The sequence below is a fragment of the Harpia harpyja genome, chromosome 18 (assembly GCF_026419915.1).
Source record: "Harpia harpyja isolate bHarHar1 chromosome 18, bHarHar1 primary haplotype, whole genome shotgun sequence".
Classification (NCBI taxonomy): domain Eukaryota; kingdom Metazoa; phylum Chordata; class Aves; order Accipitriformes; family Accipitridae; genus Harpia; species Harpia harpyja.
The window spans coordinates 1,780,373-1,797,218 of record NC_068957.1 but is presented as its reverse complement, the minus strand read 5'-3'; the positions used below and the strand labels follow the sequence as shown (position 1 = coordinate 1,797,218).

Here is a 16,846-nt window from a genome sequence, read left to right as displayed (position 1 = left end):
CCACGTTTACAGACATTCCTTGGCCAGCACCTACCACCACACCCACACCTTCTCCACAGTCCTCAAGACGGGGCACAGAAACCCACTTTCACCGTGGGACTTTGGGCAGGCTGTGCTGGGACACCAGGAACGACCCCCTGCCCCATCCCTCCCCTCGGGCTGCCACAGGAGACCTCGGTCCCCCGTTCTCCTCTGACCCCCGCCCAGCTGAGGGGGGGATGTCTGGTGTCCCCCAGGGACACACCGACCTCCACGGGCTCCTCCTGTGAGGCCGCCAGCAGCCCTCAGGCAGGGACCCCTCCACAACCTGAGGGCCTGCAGCAGCTGCTTCCTCAGTACCACCACCCCGAACCGCACCATACAGCGGGGGGGGCGGCTGGAAGAGGCCCAGCACAGCCGAGAGGAGCCAGGCAGGACCCCGGGCTCCGGGCCGAGCCCCTCTCCCCCCCACAGCTCCGTCCCCTCTGAGGAAAAACCCGCCGCCCGCCGCGCTTATATAGGGGCGGCGCCCTTGCGCATGCGCACAGCGGCACCTCACCGCCCGGCGCCCGCCCTCCCGCCTACGGTCCCGCCCCGTCCCGTCCCCCCCCGCCCGTGGGGCGCGTAGCCCGGTGAGGGATCCCCGGCAGACGGCGGTGCTGGCGAGGGGCTTCCTCCGAGGCGCCGTGCCCTAAGCTCTTGCTAGGCTGGCATTTCCTTAAAGCGGCAATGTGACAGGTGCCAAGTCTCTGGGGGGAGTCGTTATGTGAGGCGACAAGGCTCTGAGGGGGGAGATACGTGAAGTGACAAGGTTCTGAGGGAGGACATGTGAGGCGACAAGGCTCTGAGGGGGGATACGTAAGGTGCTGTGGCGCTGAGGGGGCTATGCGTGAGGTGACAAGGCTCTGAGGGGGGAGATACATGAAGTGACAAGGTTCCGAGGGGGGATATATGAGGTGCCATGGCTCTGAGGGGAGATATATGAGGTGGCAAGGCTCTGAGGGGGGGATACGTAAGGTGCCATGGCTCTGAGGGGGGATACATAAGGTAACAAGGCTCTGAAGGGGGAGATATGTGAATTGACAAGGTTCTGAGGGGGGATATGTGAGGTGACAAGGCTCTGGGGGGGGGGGGAATACATGAGGTTCCATGGCCCTGAGGGGAGCGGTACGTGAGGTGACAGGGTTTGGACGGGGGGTACATGAGGTGACAAAGCTCTGGCTTTGTGGCGGCAGCAGCAGCAGCAGCTCGGGGGCTGCCCGGGGACCTGCTGAAGCCAAGACGCCCGGCAGCCCCACAAGCCACAGCAGGCGGGTGGCGACGGGCCCCTCCGAGTCCTACCGCTTCGGGGGGAGCCCGGCGTCCCCACACAGCCGGGATGACAGCCTTGCCCTCGCTGGGTGAACTTGGGGCCATTTTGGTGGCAAAGCCCCATGGGTGAGTGTGCCATTGCCCAGCCTGCAAGTCTTCTGTCAGAGCACGTACACGTTAATTAGAAAGTTGTTGGATGTACCTGGATTTGCTATGGAATTTCCCTTCATAAACGACTAGCCCTACACGCCCATTTATATGTATGTTATACATGTGCGTATTTTTATGCATGCGTATCTTTAGCAGATTTTTGCTGCTGGAGTTGCAGTACAATACTGTTTGCCTTGGGCAGTAGTCAGGGTGGTTTAAAACACGCTGTGGGACACAAGCAGCGATTTTCTTGCCTGCGTTAAAGAAAAACGCGGTTAACCCCGCGTTAGTTAGGTACTTTGTCGTCCAATTTACTTGGACGTTTTAAACTGAGGCGGGAGACAGGGTTTGCAGTGGCGGAGGGCTTCCTACAGCTTCAGGAGACTCCTGGGGTCGAGAATTTGGCCGCAAAGGTGCAAAAACGCGGCCCGACGGAATCGGGCAGGAAGAAAAAAAAAAAAAAAAAAAATTGAAGCTTCCCATACCGGGAGTCGAACCCGGGCCGCCTGGGTGAAAACCAGGAATCCTAACCGCTAGACCATATGGGAGGCGCTGAGTGCACCTCTCTCCGCCCGCCCCATAGCCCTGCCTGCCCGCACCCTCCTGCCGTTCGGGCCGGCACCAGGCTCCGGCGGGTCCCGCTCCGCCGCCCCCGACGAACCTCCGGGAACCCCCGCCCGCCCCCGCTCCACATGCCGCCTCTATAAATCCCCTCCCGCCAGAGAGGGGCTGCCCACACTTAAGATGGCGGCCGGCGCTTCCCTGCCGCCCCGCTCCGCCCCCTTCTCCCTCCTCGCCCCGCCCGCCTCGCCGTTGGCGGCGCCGCCGCATCACATGACGGGAGGGGGCGCGCGGGAGAGGGCGGGGTGAGCGCTCACGTGACCGGCGGCGGCCGCCGAGCGCTGGGTCTCGTGAGCGCCGCTGGGGGGGGGGGGGGGGCGGAGGGGTCCCGGGCGCCGCGACGGGCGCGGGCGAGACCCCGGCGGCGCGGCGGGCTCACGCGAGGCCGAGGCTTTGAGGCCTACCCCGGAGCGTTGGGAGGGGGGTGGGGACCGCTCGGTCCCGCCGAGCTCCGGCGCGCAGGCCGGCAGGCAGGCACCCCCGCCGCCGCCCGCGGGCACTGCCGAGCCGGCCCGGGAGGCGCCTATCGCGGCTAGAGGTAGCGGGGGGTGGCGGGGCCCGGCGGCGCTGGCTGAGCCGGGGGGCGAAGCCGCTGTCGGGCCCGGTGGGGCTGGGGACAGCCCGGGGGCGGAGGGGGGTCGGGGAGCGGGGGCTGTCCGGAGGCCGGTGGTGCGAGCGGGGAGCGGGGTGTGTGGACATGTGACGCCGCGGTCATGGGTTGCTTGGTGCGGGCTCCGGAGCATCCCGGGGGGAAGGGGTGGGAGTGGGGACTGCGGGTGGGGCCGGCCCTGGCTGCCGTGGGCGAGGAGCCCCGAGCGGTCCGGGAGCTGTGCGGGTGTCTCCCGCTGCCTTCCAGCGCTGGCCGCGTTTATCCTGCTTAGGCCTGTTTCGGCCGTGTAATTACGGGAACGTTGTTCGTCATGGGCGTGTTGGAGGGTTTTGCTAAAGTTTCCCCAGGCCGTCTGGAGCAGAAGCTGTCAAGTGCCTGGTGAGGTGGAGGTTGGGGGGAATTATGTCAGTATGGGAGCGCTTCCCCTTTTGCACGGTGCTTCTGTGGGTGGGATTTGGATGTTGAAGTGAAGCCTCTAAGTGAGGAAAGTAGAGCAATGTAAGAAGATGGTCTTCTCTCTGTAGGTGGGTGATGCCAAGCACAGCCATGAAGAAAAAGGTAAGAAGTGAAAGGAGAATCCTTCACAGTTGTGTTTTCCTTCCCCATCTGTGTTTGCTAATGTTGTTATGTGTTTGCATCTCTACCTCGGTGTGTTTTTTGGCAGCCAGGTACCTCTTAAGACTCTTGGAGTCAGCAGATGTGTCCTTTGCTTAAAGTGCTAGAAGTTAAAATCGGGTTTGGGTTGATTCGCTGGCATGAGCGGTAGGGCAACCTCGCTGCAGGGCCATCCTCTATAACTGCTGTATGAGTGTTTCTGGTACGTGTTGTAAAACCCTTTGCTTGCTGAGTACCTCCCGCAGCACGAGGGAAGAGGATATGCTCTAACCTGCTTCGCTGGCCCGTGGGGAGACCCTTCTGGTGTGTTACAGAAACTTGCGTGGGGAGCCTGTAATTCACTGAGGGCGCCTGGGAGGATGAAACTTAACCCATGGGGAAGGTGTAGCGCTTTTTCTGAGGATTGGGGTGGGGGGATAGGTGTATTCCAGCAGTAAGCATATTCAAAGCCATTAAAGCGGTTGCATAGAGAATATACGGCTGGTCTTTCCATGGTGTGCTGGGATTGGGTTTCCTGCCTGGCCCTATGTGCTGGTGTCTGACCCCTTTGAAAGGCCTCCACGGTCTAAAACGTGGGAATTGGGTTTGCCTGTAGACTGACTTGGGCTGTGCCTTGGAGCTGTATTGAGTTTCTGCAGGTGGTATGAAATAAGAGATGTTGATGTTCTGTCTTTCTGCTCTGTGTGTAGCTCGGGAGAAGGCAGCGTAGCTTTCCAGGGGTTTGCTCTGGAAAGGCTGGTAGATATGACCTGACCAGCCTGCCTCTCTGAGGAACAGTCCTTGTTACCAAACCATCGAGGCGTGTGGTCAGCTTCTTTTTGGAAAGGGCACTCGCCAGCCTGTGAAATGTTGCAGTTGCTCTCAGAAGGATAACTTGTGCAAACAGGATGGTGTGATTCTGCCTCTCCTGTTTTGCCCTGAGATTCTGGCAGCTCTTGCTGTGCAGTCGCAGAGCGAGGTTGGGAGTCATGCGAGCGCCTTCCCAGCTAGCGTTTGGCACTGCGGGCTGGGCAGGCAGACTCAGGCCGGTTGCACTCTCATGAAACCTATCCTTGATGATAGATTTTCAGAGCTGTTGCCAAAGGCTGAATTTGACTTTGTAACTGGAACTTGTTTAACAGCTGTTTTTGTGAGCAAGTCTGTGTTGGCTGTCACTGTTGGGGGTTTTTTAATTTTTATTTTTAGATCACAATGTAGAGCCTTGCCTTGTGTGACTGTCTCCCCTCTTCCCTCCCCCAGTCATCACCTAGCTTTTGGCTACCAAAGGTGCTACCTTTCCTTTGGCCTGATGGTCTGCAAACAGGACTCTCGAGTCAAGTGTCTCCCCTATATGATAGCCTGGTGCACTTGAACTGGGCTGTCCCGTCTGCTTTTAACTTTTTGCTGGTCTTCTGACACCTAAAACTTGAAAAGTAACTTGTATTTCACTTCTGACGGGGAAGAGAAAGCAAGTTGCATAATGAGAAGGAAAAGAGCGTGATTAGGAGAGAAGTAATGGGTGGAGAATACCAGTGTCGAGTGGGCAAGGGATTGTTTCCAGCCTGGTCTTAAAGGCTTGAGATAAAGCTGATCCTTTGTCTTGGCAAAGTCCTTTGCTGTCATCAAAAACATCAAGGCTTCACCTGTGGTGCCAGCACGTTTGGAAAGCGTGCAGGTGCAAGGGGCTGGGGACAGGGGAGGCTGTGGCAGCTTCGGGAGCAGCTCCCGCTCTTCCCCGAGTGCTGGTTATGAGTCCTCTGCCAATGTGCGTTGGAAAAAGGGGGTACGGTGGACAGTGGCTGTGGGCTGGCTGCACTTCCTTCTGGGTGGTAGGCAGCCGGTTGAAGGAACAGGAGTGTGGTGCCTGGAAGGGCAGAGATTCTTGGTGGGGTGCGGGGGACATAGTTCAAGAATGCAAACAAGATGGAAAGGTTTTCAGTCTGACCATGATTCAGTGACCATGGATAGCAAGGAGGTAAGGATGTCTGTCTCTCCCGCTTTCCCAGGCATGGTACTCTTCTTTGCCTCTCTCTTCTGATGCATTCACATCTGAAATATGTTGGTCCTGTGTTTTGGTGGCTTCGGCAATAAGATGTTAAACCCCAGGGAGCCGTGAAGGACTTAGTGCTCTGTGGTAGCTAATTCTTTCTTCTCTTTTTTTTTTTTCTTCCCAGGTGCTGCTGATGGGTAAAAGTGGGTCTGGGAAGACCAGCATGAGGTCCATTATCTTTGCGAACTACATCGCCAGGGACACACGGCGCCTGGGTGCCACAAGTAAGACTTCTCTTCTTTGAACTGCAAGTTCTCAGGGCTCAAACCCCCTTCATTAAAGGGGCGAGGCTGTTCCCTCCAGCAATCCCTGCCTCTCCTCTGGAGTGGGTGGGTGTCTGCTGATCCTCCCAGCTGCCACACCTCACAGGGAACTTCACTCCTGAGTTCAGCTGAGGGGAGGGAGGAAGCTGGAGTGAAAAGGAAGGCAGCACTAGGTTCAGTTTTGCTGCTTTATTCTTGAACTTTTATCCTTAACTCTTTTTTGATCAGGAAGCAGCCTTTGCTACAGGTACACCTGTTGTTGGAGGAGTGTTCAGAGCCTCCTCATGGTCCTTCTTGTTGGTGAAGCTTTTCTGTTGTTAGCCAGACAATCGCTAGCGCAGCTGGAGGCACAGTGATCTAGCTATGCACCTGTGGTTTTGGCAGGATGGTACACTAGGCTTAATTAGTGTCTTCTGCCTTTTTTTTTTCTCCAAAGCCACTGATCTGAAAAAGCAATAAATGATTCCTCTGAAACAGGGGTATGAATTGTCAGGATCTAATGCTCCTCACTGGGAAGCATCTGTGAGGACTTAATGTCATGGATTGGTGTACGTTTCCTCTTTGCTGTAAATTTGGCCTGTTCATAAAGTTAACGTTCTTTGTGTTACGGTTTTATTTTTTTGAGGCTTGCTTAAGGCCTTGCAGAGTGTGCTGGAACTAATGTCATTCTTAATATACCACTAAGATTAGAGAACGTGTTGTTAAAGGGGAACCACCTGCTGTGCTTCTCAGGAGAATAGTGTCCTGGACAGAGAGTAGGAAGGCTTGAATTACTCTGGGAACTGTCTCTTCCTGTAGCACCTTCAGCTACAGATTTATGTACAACAATGTTGTTTAGATGGGATTTTACAAACTGTGGGCTGTGGTGCGAAGAATGGCATTTTTGGCTGCCCGAGGAGGTAGCTCTGATCCGGGTGTGTGGTACAGTTGGTAAACTCTTGTTGTCTCTTTCCAGTTGATGTGGAGCACTCCCATGTTAGATTTCTAGGAAACCTGGTATTAAATCTCTGGGACTGCGGAGGGTAGGTACTGTTTGTTCTTTTGCTTTTGAAACCGTTGGGGGTTAGCTCTGGGGAATAAGGCTGGGGATGTAACAAAACAGAGGTCCTCCTGCCCCAGAGGGACGAGTATGCTGCTTGTGTATGAAGGGAGTAGAACAAGCTTCATGCGTGCACTGTAAGACTGGCGAGACAGCTCTGGAAAGAATGGATGCCACATCTTAGGCTTGTGTGTGGAGGCGGGTGGAAGAGGTTGGCATGATTACGCTGTCTCTTGAGTTACCCCTACATAAAAGGTGCAGTGTGGAGGTCCACCCTTCCCTTGCTGCCTGCTTTGTTCTGCTGGCAAAAAGGCTGAGCCCTTCACCTGGACTTTCTCCTGAGGTGGTGGGAGGTTACATGGGTGTCAGAATTGCTCGTCACCAGCTTGATCCAAATGGGATGTGCGCTGAGAAGCGATGCTGAAGGTTGACAGTGATCCTGTGGCTCCTGAAAGCAGCTTTTCGAAGAATGCTCTCCCACTGACAGAGCCTCAGCAGAGCTATCCAACTTTGCTAAGCTTCATCAGCTCTCATGTCCTCATGTGTTGTCTGAGCCACATTCAAAAAAAGTTAAAGAGGTTCAAATCCTGTAATAGCAGGCTATACTGATGGTTTTGGTTATGTTTTAGCTTCTGCTGCCCTGGCTTTTTTATATGTAACTTTCTAAAAGCCAGTCTGTGTCCAGAAGCAATGTAGCTCTGTTTGCAGAGGACACTGAGCAGCCAGCTGTGATGTGAGGGAAGCTTCAGCTTCCTGTGAGACTGGTGAGCAGATGCTCTTCAGGAGCATCCAACTTGGCTTGGTTGGAAATGCTTAGGGACCCATACGTCATGGGGAATATTGCCACCCATGGAGTTCTTGTCTAGACTCCTGTGATAGGGTCTGTAGCTCAAAATACAAACCTTGCCTTTCTAGCAGGAGGTACTTTACACGTAGCAACTTCCCTGACAATGCTAAGCAAGACCTGGATGCTCTGATGGGAGTCTCCTTGCTTTGTTGCTTTGCTCCTTCTCAGACAGGACACCTTTATGGAGAACTACTTCACCAGTCAGCGGGACAACATCTTCCGCAACGTAGAAGTCCTCATCTATGTCTTTGATGTAGAGAGCCGTGAACTGGAGAAGGACATGCACTACTACCAGTCATGCTTGGAGGCAATTCTTCAGAACTCTCCTGATGCAAAGATCTTCTGTCTAGTGCACAAGATGGACTTGGTGCAGGAGGATCAGCGAGATTTGGTGAGAAGCTGATAGTTGCCATAGAAATGCCTTCAAACAGAGCATCTTTTGACTGTGCTAATGTGTTACTGTTTCATACTTCAAATACAGCCCCATCAGCACTGTTCCTAGAAGGGTTTCTCAGATGTTAAGAATTGTCAAAGCCCTCTAAGCTTTTTCTGCGTTTTCTAAATTGTATGTCATTGCTATCTCTTGCATATAATCTAGTGGAGAGCAGAACCAATGTTTTTTAGTGACAAGTACTGTAAGCCTTTTCTTTTATAGCACTGATTCTAGTGCTTTCACCAGACCTTGGCTCCAGAAGGAAGGTAGAACTGAAAGAAATCCAGCACTCTTAAACTCGCAGGTCATCATGTGGATGGCTTTGTGGATGGTGGTGGTGACAGTGACGGTTGGTTTCTCTTTAGCTGTTGCTTTCAGTCCAGTACAGGCTCTGTTCTAAAGCGTAACCACCAAAAAAAAAAAAAAAAAAAAAAAAAAGAGTTGAAACTTTGCCAGTTAACTAGAAGGTGGTTTCTATCGGTTGATTCTGTCAGTTTGGCCTATGCCTGCCCAGAGATCACCTCTTAAGCACTCCTCTGTCCCAAGAGGCATCCTGCAAAGGCTGGGGATCAACCTTTCAGAGATGTTTGGTGTTTTCTGTTCTTTTCAGGGCTTTTGAAAGGTTGCAGGGAGATTGGAAGATGTTGAGTTCCTACCAACCTTGCTTTTTCAGCTTGGACTGAAAAGCAACCAACTCCTGATACCAAAAGAAGAATTAGCTTTGTGGGTTAGACAAGCACATCCCTGGCTGCTTGGCCGCTCCCTGGCTTGCAGCAAGTTTGGAGGCCCCTTTAGGCTGTTGGCTTTTGTCTGAAGTAAGAGGTCTTATTAAACTCTCTTCTGATTCCTGGTGAGTATGTGCCTGGGCAGCTGTAAAGGAGGCCGTGTGAGGTCCTGCGGCTGAAACCACACCCTGACTTCCCTGCGTAGACAGAGTTCTTCCATGTAGCAGGTTGGCTTCAGATCACTCACGCTGTCTGAGAGTGGTGATCCTCCTCTTCCAGTTTTAGTTCTGCCCTCCAGCTCAGTGCAGAAATAGCTCAAAGTTTGTTCATAGGGTTGGTTCAAGGAGCTTTTCCTCACTTCCGTCTGCCTTCCCTCCAGACTGAAGGATGAGTCTAAAGTCTTCCTGATGCGGTCCTGTCCAGATTTGTTTTGGGACTAGTGGACAAATGCTGGTTTTACGTAGTTGTGCAGGGTCTAATGAGGCCCTGAGGTTGAGGGGTAGATGGAAGAGGGGCCTTACTTCAGACACGCTTTCAATGGGTATCACTGCACACCCATCGAGATCTGTTTTAAGGTAACTGCTGCTCAGAAGAACACACAAATACTGGGCCAAATCACTGTCTCTATAAATCTTACTGAAGCCTTTGGTATCCCAGGACCCAAATGGTAAGTGTTGGCCTACGCAGCATTTCATGGGGATCGGTTAATGTTCTGTCATGGTCCTAAAAACAGTAAGCTGAGGTGAAGGTCGTCATCGTGTCTTCCCCTGCAGAGGCATGTGGCTGGCTGTCCTGCTGCTTCTTTAGCAGTTCTGTAGGAGCCTGGCACAAGGCTGTCTGGTCTTTGCTGTTCCCCCTGCCCCCTTTTTTTTGTAACCATAAATTCTAAGGGCAGAGTGTGGTGTGAGAAGAGAAGACTGTAAGTACATGCCTCAGAGCTGCTCATATTGATGAACCTTGAGTGCTGGCTTCCTATCCTGTTCTCAGTGATGGAGCTTTTTGCCTGTGACCAGGGACTTGTCAAAATGTAGGTCCTCAGAGACACTCGCGCGTGTCCGCTTCCATTCCCACTCCACAACACCCATAGTTATTTCAGCTTTGAGTCCCAGTCAGATCTATTGTGAGACAGCCAGGATCTGCTTGTCCCTGCTGCTCCAGTGGAAGGGGTTTCTGCCAGCCTGTCCTGGCCAGTGTGCTGTGCTGTTGTTTTCTCCAGTGCTGTAGGTACTTGAGGTTTGTTTGAAATGTATGCTGTAAATGCAATACAGCAACCACACCAAAGGCAGAAATATTTACACTCAACTGCTAATCATTTTTTTTTATTTCCCAGATTTTTAAAGAGCGTGAGGAAGACTTGAAGCGCCTTTCCCGTCCCTTGGAATGTGTTTGTTTTAGAACTTCCATCTGGGATGAAACACTTTACAAGGTTTGTACAGCTTCCTCTCCGTGTCTGGCTTCCCCCCTCCTGCTTGAAAACAAGAGCATGAGGAAGCCGAGTGGTTAGTTGCTACTGGTTGATTGGTGACTGGCCCTTTTTAGTTCTGCAGCAACTACTTCTGGAGGTTAGCTGTTGTAAATGGCATCTGAGCATCCTGGGTTTAATTAGAAAAAGTAAAACCCCTCCACATGTTGGAGTCCTGGTGTCAGTATCTTAATACTGCTTAAACACTTTGCCTGGCTACTTTAGAAAGAGCTGCTGCATCTTTTAGTCATGTTTATCCATGGAGTTGTTTCCTGTGTTTCTCTGCAGCACTGTTAAAACATGTGCATCTACCATCCTGGGAATTTGCTTTGCTTTTGGGAGGGGAGGGTTTTTTTGGGGTTTTTTTTTTTGCTATCAGTCAGTCTTGACTGCAGTGTCAGAGGTCTTCCAGGTGTGGGAGTAGTGAGTGGTACCTGGGCTACACTGAGAGCAAATGATTGTTATAATTGTTAGCTAATGCTAATAAGCAGCGGTGGTAGTGGAGTGGCTGGGTTGCTTGTCTGAAGGTGAGGACCATTTGGCTCTTTCTCTTGACTTTGGTGGGACTTTGCATGGCAGATTTCACCATCCTAGCAAATACATCCCAAGCCGCAGCAAATTGCCCTGCCTTCAGTGTACGATGTGTTTGGCTGAGGCTGGTACAATACCGTACGCCAGACATCACTCTTCATAAAGCATGTACCCAGCTCCCTGTAGAAATCAGCCTTCCCAAGCATTGGTGTACCCTGTCCTCCTGCAGGCAACCCTGACGTTTGTCAGTTACGGTGGTTACTTTATTGGAGCAGGTTATACAGCGGCAGACCTGTGCTGTTCTAGACACAGCCCTGCTGGAGCTCTTCAGAGCTTGTGCCCTTGGCTTGGGCTTTTAACTTTGCATTTGGCAAGTGGGATGGTCAGAGTGTTTGGTAAATATCAGGTACTTGGTAAGTAGGAGACCCCCTGACTCCTGGGATGGAGCATGTGGTCAGGCACTGATGTGAACCTGGGTCAGTAGGTAGGCAGTGAGGTAAAGCTGAGCGTGGAGGACCTGAGTCTGAATGAAGACAGACGCCTGTTACGGCATCCCCAGTCCCTTCTGGGCTTGTTCCTGGCTTATTGGGTTAGATTAGAGCTTTCTGTTTGGATCAGTGATGAGCTGCCAAGTATCCATCTGCATGTTGACCTTGCTCAAGATTAAAAAAAACCTCTGAAAACTTGAGCAAGTTTATCTGGGAGCAGTAGATAGAAGCATTGCAGGCTTAAAATGAGGATGACTGAAGTCTGTTTAATAGTATTCTAGTTTCTCTGTGACTGATGTGGAGAAGAACTTGACGTAGTGAAGACGTTACTCAGGTCTGGGGTACCACTGGTAGTCTCCACTGTAGTAGAGATACCTGGACGCAGAGGTGGGAGAAGCTTCTCAGTCTTGCCTAGGCTATCAACACCCAGAACTGCAAATAATCTGTTTTTGAGCACGTTGCTTAACAAAGGGATGAGGCAGAGGAGTGCTAATGCAGCCCTTATATTGTGTCTTTCTTCATTGACAGGCATGGTCCAGTATAGTCTATCAGCTGATCCCCAATGTCCAGCAGCTGGAAATGAACCTGAGGAACTTTGCTCAGATCATCGAGGCAGATGAAGTGCTTCTGTTTGAGAGAGCCACTTTCCTGGTGAATACAGCAGTTCTGCCCTTCGGGTTCCTCTGCCCAGCCTAGGATGGAGTTCCCTGGATGGAAAGTGCTGTTGTGGCAGTAGCCCAAAGAGAGGTGCCAGCGCCAGATGGCAGAATGCATTGATCCAGGCCTTGTGATATTGAAAGTAGCTGACGTGACTCCATGGCTCATGGGACCTTCCCAAAATTTCCACTTCTAGCAGCTGAGCTGAGGGCTTGATCGTTATTTCCCTCTTCCAGGCTGTGAGGGGGTTTCATATCCCCATTCTGTTGTCGGCTGTGGGATGTTTTTGAGAATTCCTTTCTGCACAGGGCAAGAACCTTCTTTAGCTTGAAATAAGCCTTTTCAGTTCCTCCTGGCCTGGCATTTCAACCGGTCTTGATTTCTGCTTTTATTTTTTTCGTCTGATGCTCTACAAACCCGGAGTATGGATAGAGGGTCACAAGCAATTGGATTGCAATGGCTTTCGAAGTTACCAGCTACACGGTAGCTTTGCTTCCAATCTGTTATCTCTGCAAGGTAAAATGTGTTGGTTAAAACCACCGTTGCTGCTTGTCCATCCATACTCTTGGTTTCTGGATTGGTCTCTTCAGACTTTGCACCAAAACCCTTGCTGACCTGAAGGAATGGGTTTGAATTTTTTTGAGTGTTTTCCCTGATGGCCAAATGTCTGATTTTGAAATGATGGAGGGAATGTGGAAAAGGAACCGTTACTTTTCTCACTTTTTAAACTATCAGAAGTAAACACCCGCCATTTTTGGCAAGTTCTGCTTTTTGACCTTTTGTAGATAACAAATAGTTCCACCTTGGTGGTATGTAACAGTACTTTTGTTATAGGAACCTTTTTTACTGAAAAAGAATAACTTTTGCTACAAAAATTCTATGCTTATTTTCAGCGTAATGGTGAATTTTTACAAGACTCTTGCTTCTCACTTTTTTCATATATTTAAACTTCCCCTCAGGACTCTTTTCTCCTGAAGTGAAATCTTACTCTGAAATTGTATTCAAATCACAGTAACAGAAAAACCTATCTGGAAAGTTAAGGAATGGACTTGCATACAATGAAGGCTTTGCTATGAATGCAATCCTTGAATCTGGCTAAACCTGTACTTGTGTGAATAATTGGGCAGGTTTAAAAAGTAGGATGTACATGATTGTTTTAAGGTGCTCAAGGGGAAAAAAAAAACCCCAAAACCTTAGTTCTCGCAAGCCTGTTAAATGTGATTCCATAGGTAGAAAAGAGTTTAACATCCTTCCGCAAGGGTGTCTGACACTTCCAGTAGCAGTTGGTTTCATGATTCTTAAGAGCTTAAAGCACACAGCGTAAGGTTTTTAAAACACTCCTTTTTGGTTTGCTGTGGGAGCAAAGGTGATGCAACTGATTGATTGTGTGCCATTCCCCTTATGCAGTAAATGCAGTTCTTGGTCCGTTAGCTAATTTGGCTGAGGAGTAAAGGTCTGTAGGCTACCAGCCTTGTGAAAATGGTTGGGGAGAGATAGCTGTGGATCACGCTGCAAGGATTTCTAAAAACTTTTGATCCTCTGAATCTTTGCAGCCAGGCACTAAGGTCTGCATGTTGCTGCTGGATCACTGTGTGGGAGGAAGAGGAGGGGAACCGATCTGAATGCAGGCAGCTTAGCACAGTCTTGGTCTGACTTGGTGAACTGGTGGAGAAAGAACTCCCTAGGAAACCAGCTGCCTTTGTTCTGCTTTTCTTAGGGAGGAATGGCTTGCTTTGGCTTTGAGAGCAGTGCTTGTGCATCCTACCTGTTGCAGAACGGGAAATTTCTCAGGTTCAGTCCTTGAGAATCTGCAGCATGATAGGCTTAGGAGGGAAAAGCTATTCCAGCCTTTGTCAAGTGTCTGTTTCCCCTACCTGAAGTGATGGTCTTGCATTTTTTTTTTCCTCTCCTTGCACTTTTTCTTTCTTTGAATCAAGGTTTAAATTCCTGCTAAGTTGGAGTATTCACACCTCAAATGGAGGTCTCTTGCATATCTTACATACTTGTATCTGCGCTTGTGAAAGGCTTCCTGGTGATTGTATTGCTGAGTCTTGTTTTACCATGAAAGCACCACAAGTATTGTTGCAAATAGTTGCCAAGATTCAATCTGCAAAAGGCAAAGGGGAATCCCTGTGCTGGTCACCACCCATTTCCCACGATTGCTGTCCAGTCTGAGAAACCTGTGCTGAAATAAATTGCTAACTCTGCAGTCTGTCTCTTTCTGCCTTCCAGGTCATTTCTCACTATCAGTGCAAAGAACAGCGGGATGTCCACAGATTTGAGAAAATCAGCAACATTATTAAACAATTCAAGCTAAGTTGCAGGTGAGCTGGTTTAATCATTAGGTGGGGAAGATACCTCAGCAGGTATTTTGGCTTCATCCAGAAGCACGAAGGCTCTCCAAATTAATACTAGTTCTATGACTCCTCAGCAAGCCGAGATGCCATAGTTAAATTGCACCACGCTTAAACACAACTGAGTTAATTGTTATCTTTTGTAACTTCCTCCTTTGCTGATGGTTGAAAGAGGTTTGTTTTGAAATGGCCGTTTTCTTCTAGGCCTCATTCTCCTGGGCAAGGTAGGGAAGTTCCAGGACTGAACTGATAAATGAGTGACAGTCAACAGTGCTGCAGGAAGTCAGGTGGAGAGCTTTGCTTCAGACCCTGTACCACAGTGCTGGTTTGGGAGGAAGAGGCTTGCAGACCCTATTTATCAATATTTTGAACAGAAAAGCAGAAAGCTTGCTTTGGAGTAGCTTGGCTTTTGAACAGCCTCCAGGTTCCACAGTGAGTTGGTAGTATCTGCAAGTGTTTGGAGCCTGAATAGGATGGAGAAGTGGCTGCATGGTTTACAAAGCCATCTCCAGATGTTTCAGTTTTATACTTCTGCTGGTTATCCACAGAGGGTTCAACTGGCCTTCTAAATGGCTGAGCTGTTACATCTGTGGGGCAATTGATGTTGACTGCCTGGGTGTAGCAGACTCAGTCAGTGGGGTTGCATATCTTGAGTTACCTTCACCATTCAATGCACAAATCACTTTATATTGTTCTCGTTTAGCTTCAAACTGAAGAGTTTTTTCTTTTGTAAAACAAAACAACAAAAACAACCAAACTTGTAGTTGCACCTGGTGTTGCTCGCCAAGTGGGGACTCAAACACTTCTTTGTTACCAAGAACTCAAATAATGGGATGTTGGCTATGTGGGCGCAAAAGCTGTTTGAGCAATGTTACAGTAAATAGTTCATTTACTCTTACTTTTTTTTTCTTTCTTTCTCTTTTTTTCCTCCCCTCTTAGTAAGCTGGCAGCTTCTTTCCAGAGCATGGAGGTCAGGAACTCTAACTTTGCTGCTTTCATTGACATCTTTACATCAAATACATATGTGATGGTGGTGATGTCAGACCCCTCAATACGTAAGTTGAAGCAAAGATAAGCCTCTGGCCTTTTTTGTTTGTTTGTTTGCAGGGACAAAAAGCCGAATGAGTCTAGTTTAAACTGTGTTTCCCTTGTAAAAATGACAAAACACCAGGCAAAGCAGTAAAACTGATTGTAATTAAAAGACAGAGAGGGATCTGCTGTCCTGCTGGTTTGCCCTGTCTGAGCAGAGGGTGGCGGAAGGTGGTTAAAAAGTGACTTACCTTGCAGAAGGCAAGAGACGTGTGCCTTTGACAGCCGAGCTATTTGTTGCTGTCGAGTGGAGGATCGTAGCAGTGGTGGGGAACCGCTGTAACAGATGTGACCTGATTTAGTAGGTCATGTCTAATAACCTATTTTGGGCTGTTCTGATCTGGCAGCCCCAGTAATTTTTGGAGAGGAAGCAGAGATGGATCATATTTGAGTTTTTGCTCTTGCTGCCTGAACTGTCTTAGTGGGCAAGGACTCTAATTATAGTAGCATCTATTTATCTTAAAGAAGAAACTGCAGCCAGCAGTGCCAGCCCTTACAGGCACAGCGTGACTGTTTAACTGTTCACACCAACTCCAACTGAAACTGCTCTGTTAGGATTCGAGGTGCTTAAGAGACACTGTCCAGGACAGCCTTGTGGCTTACAGTGTTGATGCTTCATGTCCTCCTCCTTTTGAGTGGTTTACTGAATTAGGGAAAACCTGTGTAAACCCCCTGACTGGATTACCAGCTGTGATGATATTGTGATTAGAAGCAGCAAACGAGCAGCTGTGGTGACTTGTGCAGCTATCCCTGTGAGCGAACTGCTTGACCGTAGTTGACTCTGACTCTTCCTTGGTGGTGTACTGAGGTCAGCAAACAGCCCAGACCTTCCAGCGTTAAATTTTGCATGGCTAGGGAGCAGTGGGGTTGAAATAAGAGAGCTTGCTGATGGGGACGTTGCTTTTAGGCAGCGCTTAACTTCTGAGGGCTTGGTTACTTGCATCCCTTTTAATTTATTTTATCTCCCCTGTCCCTTTTCCGTCCTAGCTTCTGCGGCTACGCTGATAAACATCCGCAATGCCAGAAAACACTTTGAGAAGCTGGAGAGAGTGGATGGACCAAAGCACAGCCTGCTCATGCGCTGAACGCTGGCCAAGGCACACGGTCTTTGGGGGGAGAAAAAATGAATTGGAACTACTTATTTTTAGGAGAATCTAACAATGTTGATGTCTTTGTTGGGCTTTGAAATGAGTGTGCTGCTTTATTTTTTCTCCTTTTAACGTTGGACACTAGTCACTCGGAGGATGTCTGGATACACTGCGGACCTTCAAAAGAGACTTCCCTGGCGTATGTGGGGTTGGGAAGAAGTAAGGACAGGTGATGTGCACGTGATCTCGTACTCCTGGTTGTCATAGTGGCACATGGCAGAGCCGTTTTGGATGTTTTGCTCCCGGGTGATCGTATAAGTCACAGGAATGGAATATTTACTGTTTTATTGGTTGGTTGCTAGAATACGTTTATAAATTTCTCCTTGTCTTCAGTCATGAAAATAAATTTTTGCTACCAGGGATTTCAAATCCTAGAGCTTTGGAAAGTGGGTTTTCTTTCTTCTAAAACCTAGGGCAGCTTTGGCAAGCTGCATTTCTCCTTTCATGTTATTGGGAGGGCATTGACTGAAGGCCATTCCAGAGTTTCATTTAAGA

The 16,846-nt window shown here is 49.8% G+C and overlaps 1 protein-coding gene and 1 non-coding gene across 6 annotated transcripts; one reads left to right on the top strand and one right to left on the bottom strand.

The window, feature by feature from the left end:
• The first annotated feature begins 621 nt into the window (after positions 1-621).
• On the top strand, positions 622-16,725 carry LOC128153759 (ras-related GTP-binding protein A). Of its 5 annotated transcripts, none has more exons than XM_052813479.1 (10): positions 622-717; positions 3,196-3,229; positions 5,440-5,539; positions 6,534-6,600; positions 7,633-7,855; positions 9,953-10,048; positions 11,632-11,754; positions 13,993-14,084; positions 15,054-15,169; positions 16,191-16,725. In XM_052813479.1, the coding sequence occupies exons 2-10, from the start codon at positions 3,203-3,205 to the stop codon at positions 16,286-16,288; spliced, it is 942 nt and encodes a 313-aa protein (XP_052669439.1). In that variant the 5' UTR covers positions 622-717; positions 3,196-3,202; the 3' UTR covers positions 16,289-16,725. The 5 variants fall into 5 exon arrangements, with proteins under 5 accessions (XP_052669439.1, XP_052669438.1, XP_052669440.1 ...); XM_052813478.1 differs by lacking the exon at positions 622-717 and adding an exon at positions 2,328-2,346; XM_052813480.1 differs by lacking the exon at positions 622-717 and adding an exon at positions 2,330-2,351.
• On the bottom strand, positions 1,917-1,988 carry TRNAE-UUC (transfer RNA glutamic acid (anticodon UUC)). Its single transcript has one exon. It is a non-coding gene; the product is annotated as a tRNA-Glu (tRNA).
• Positions 16,726-16,846: the final 121 nt, after the last annotated feature.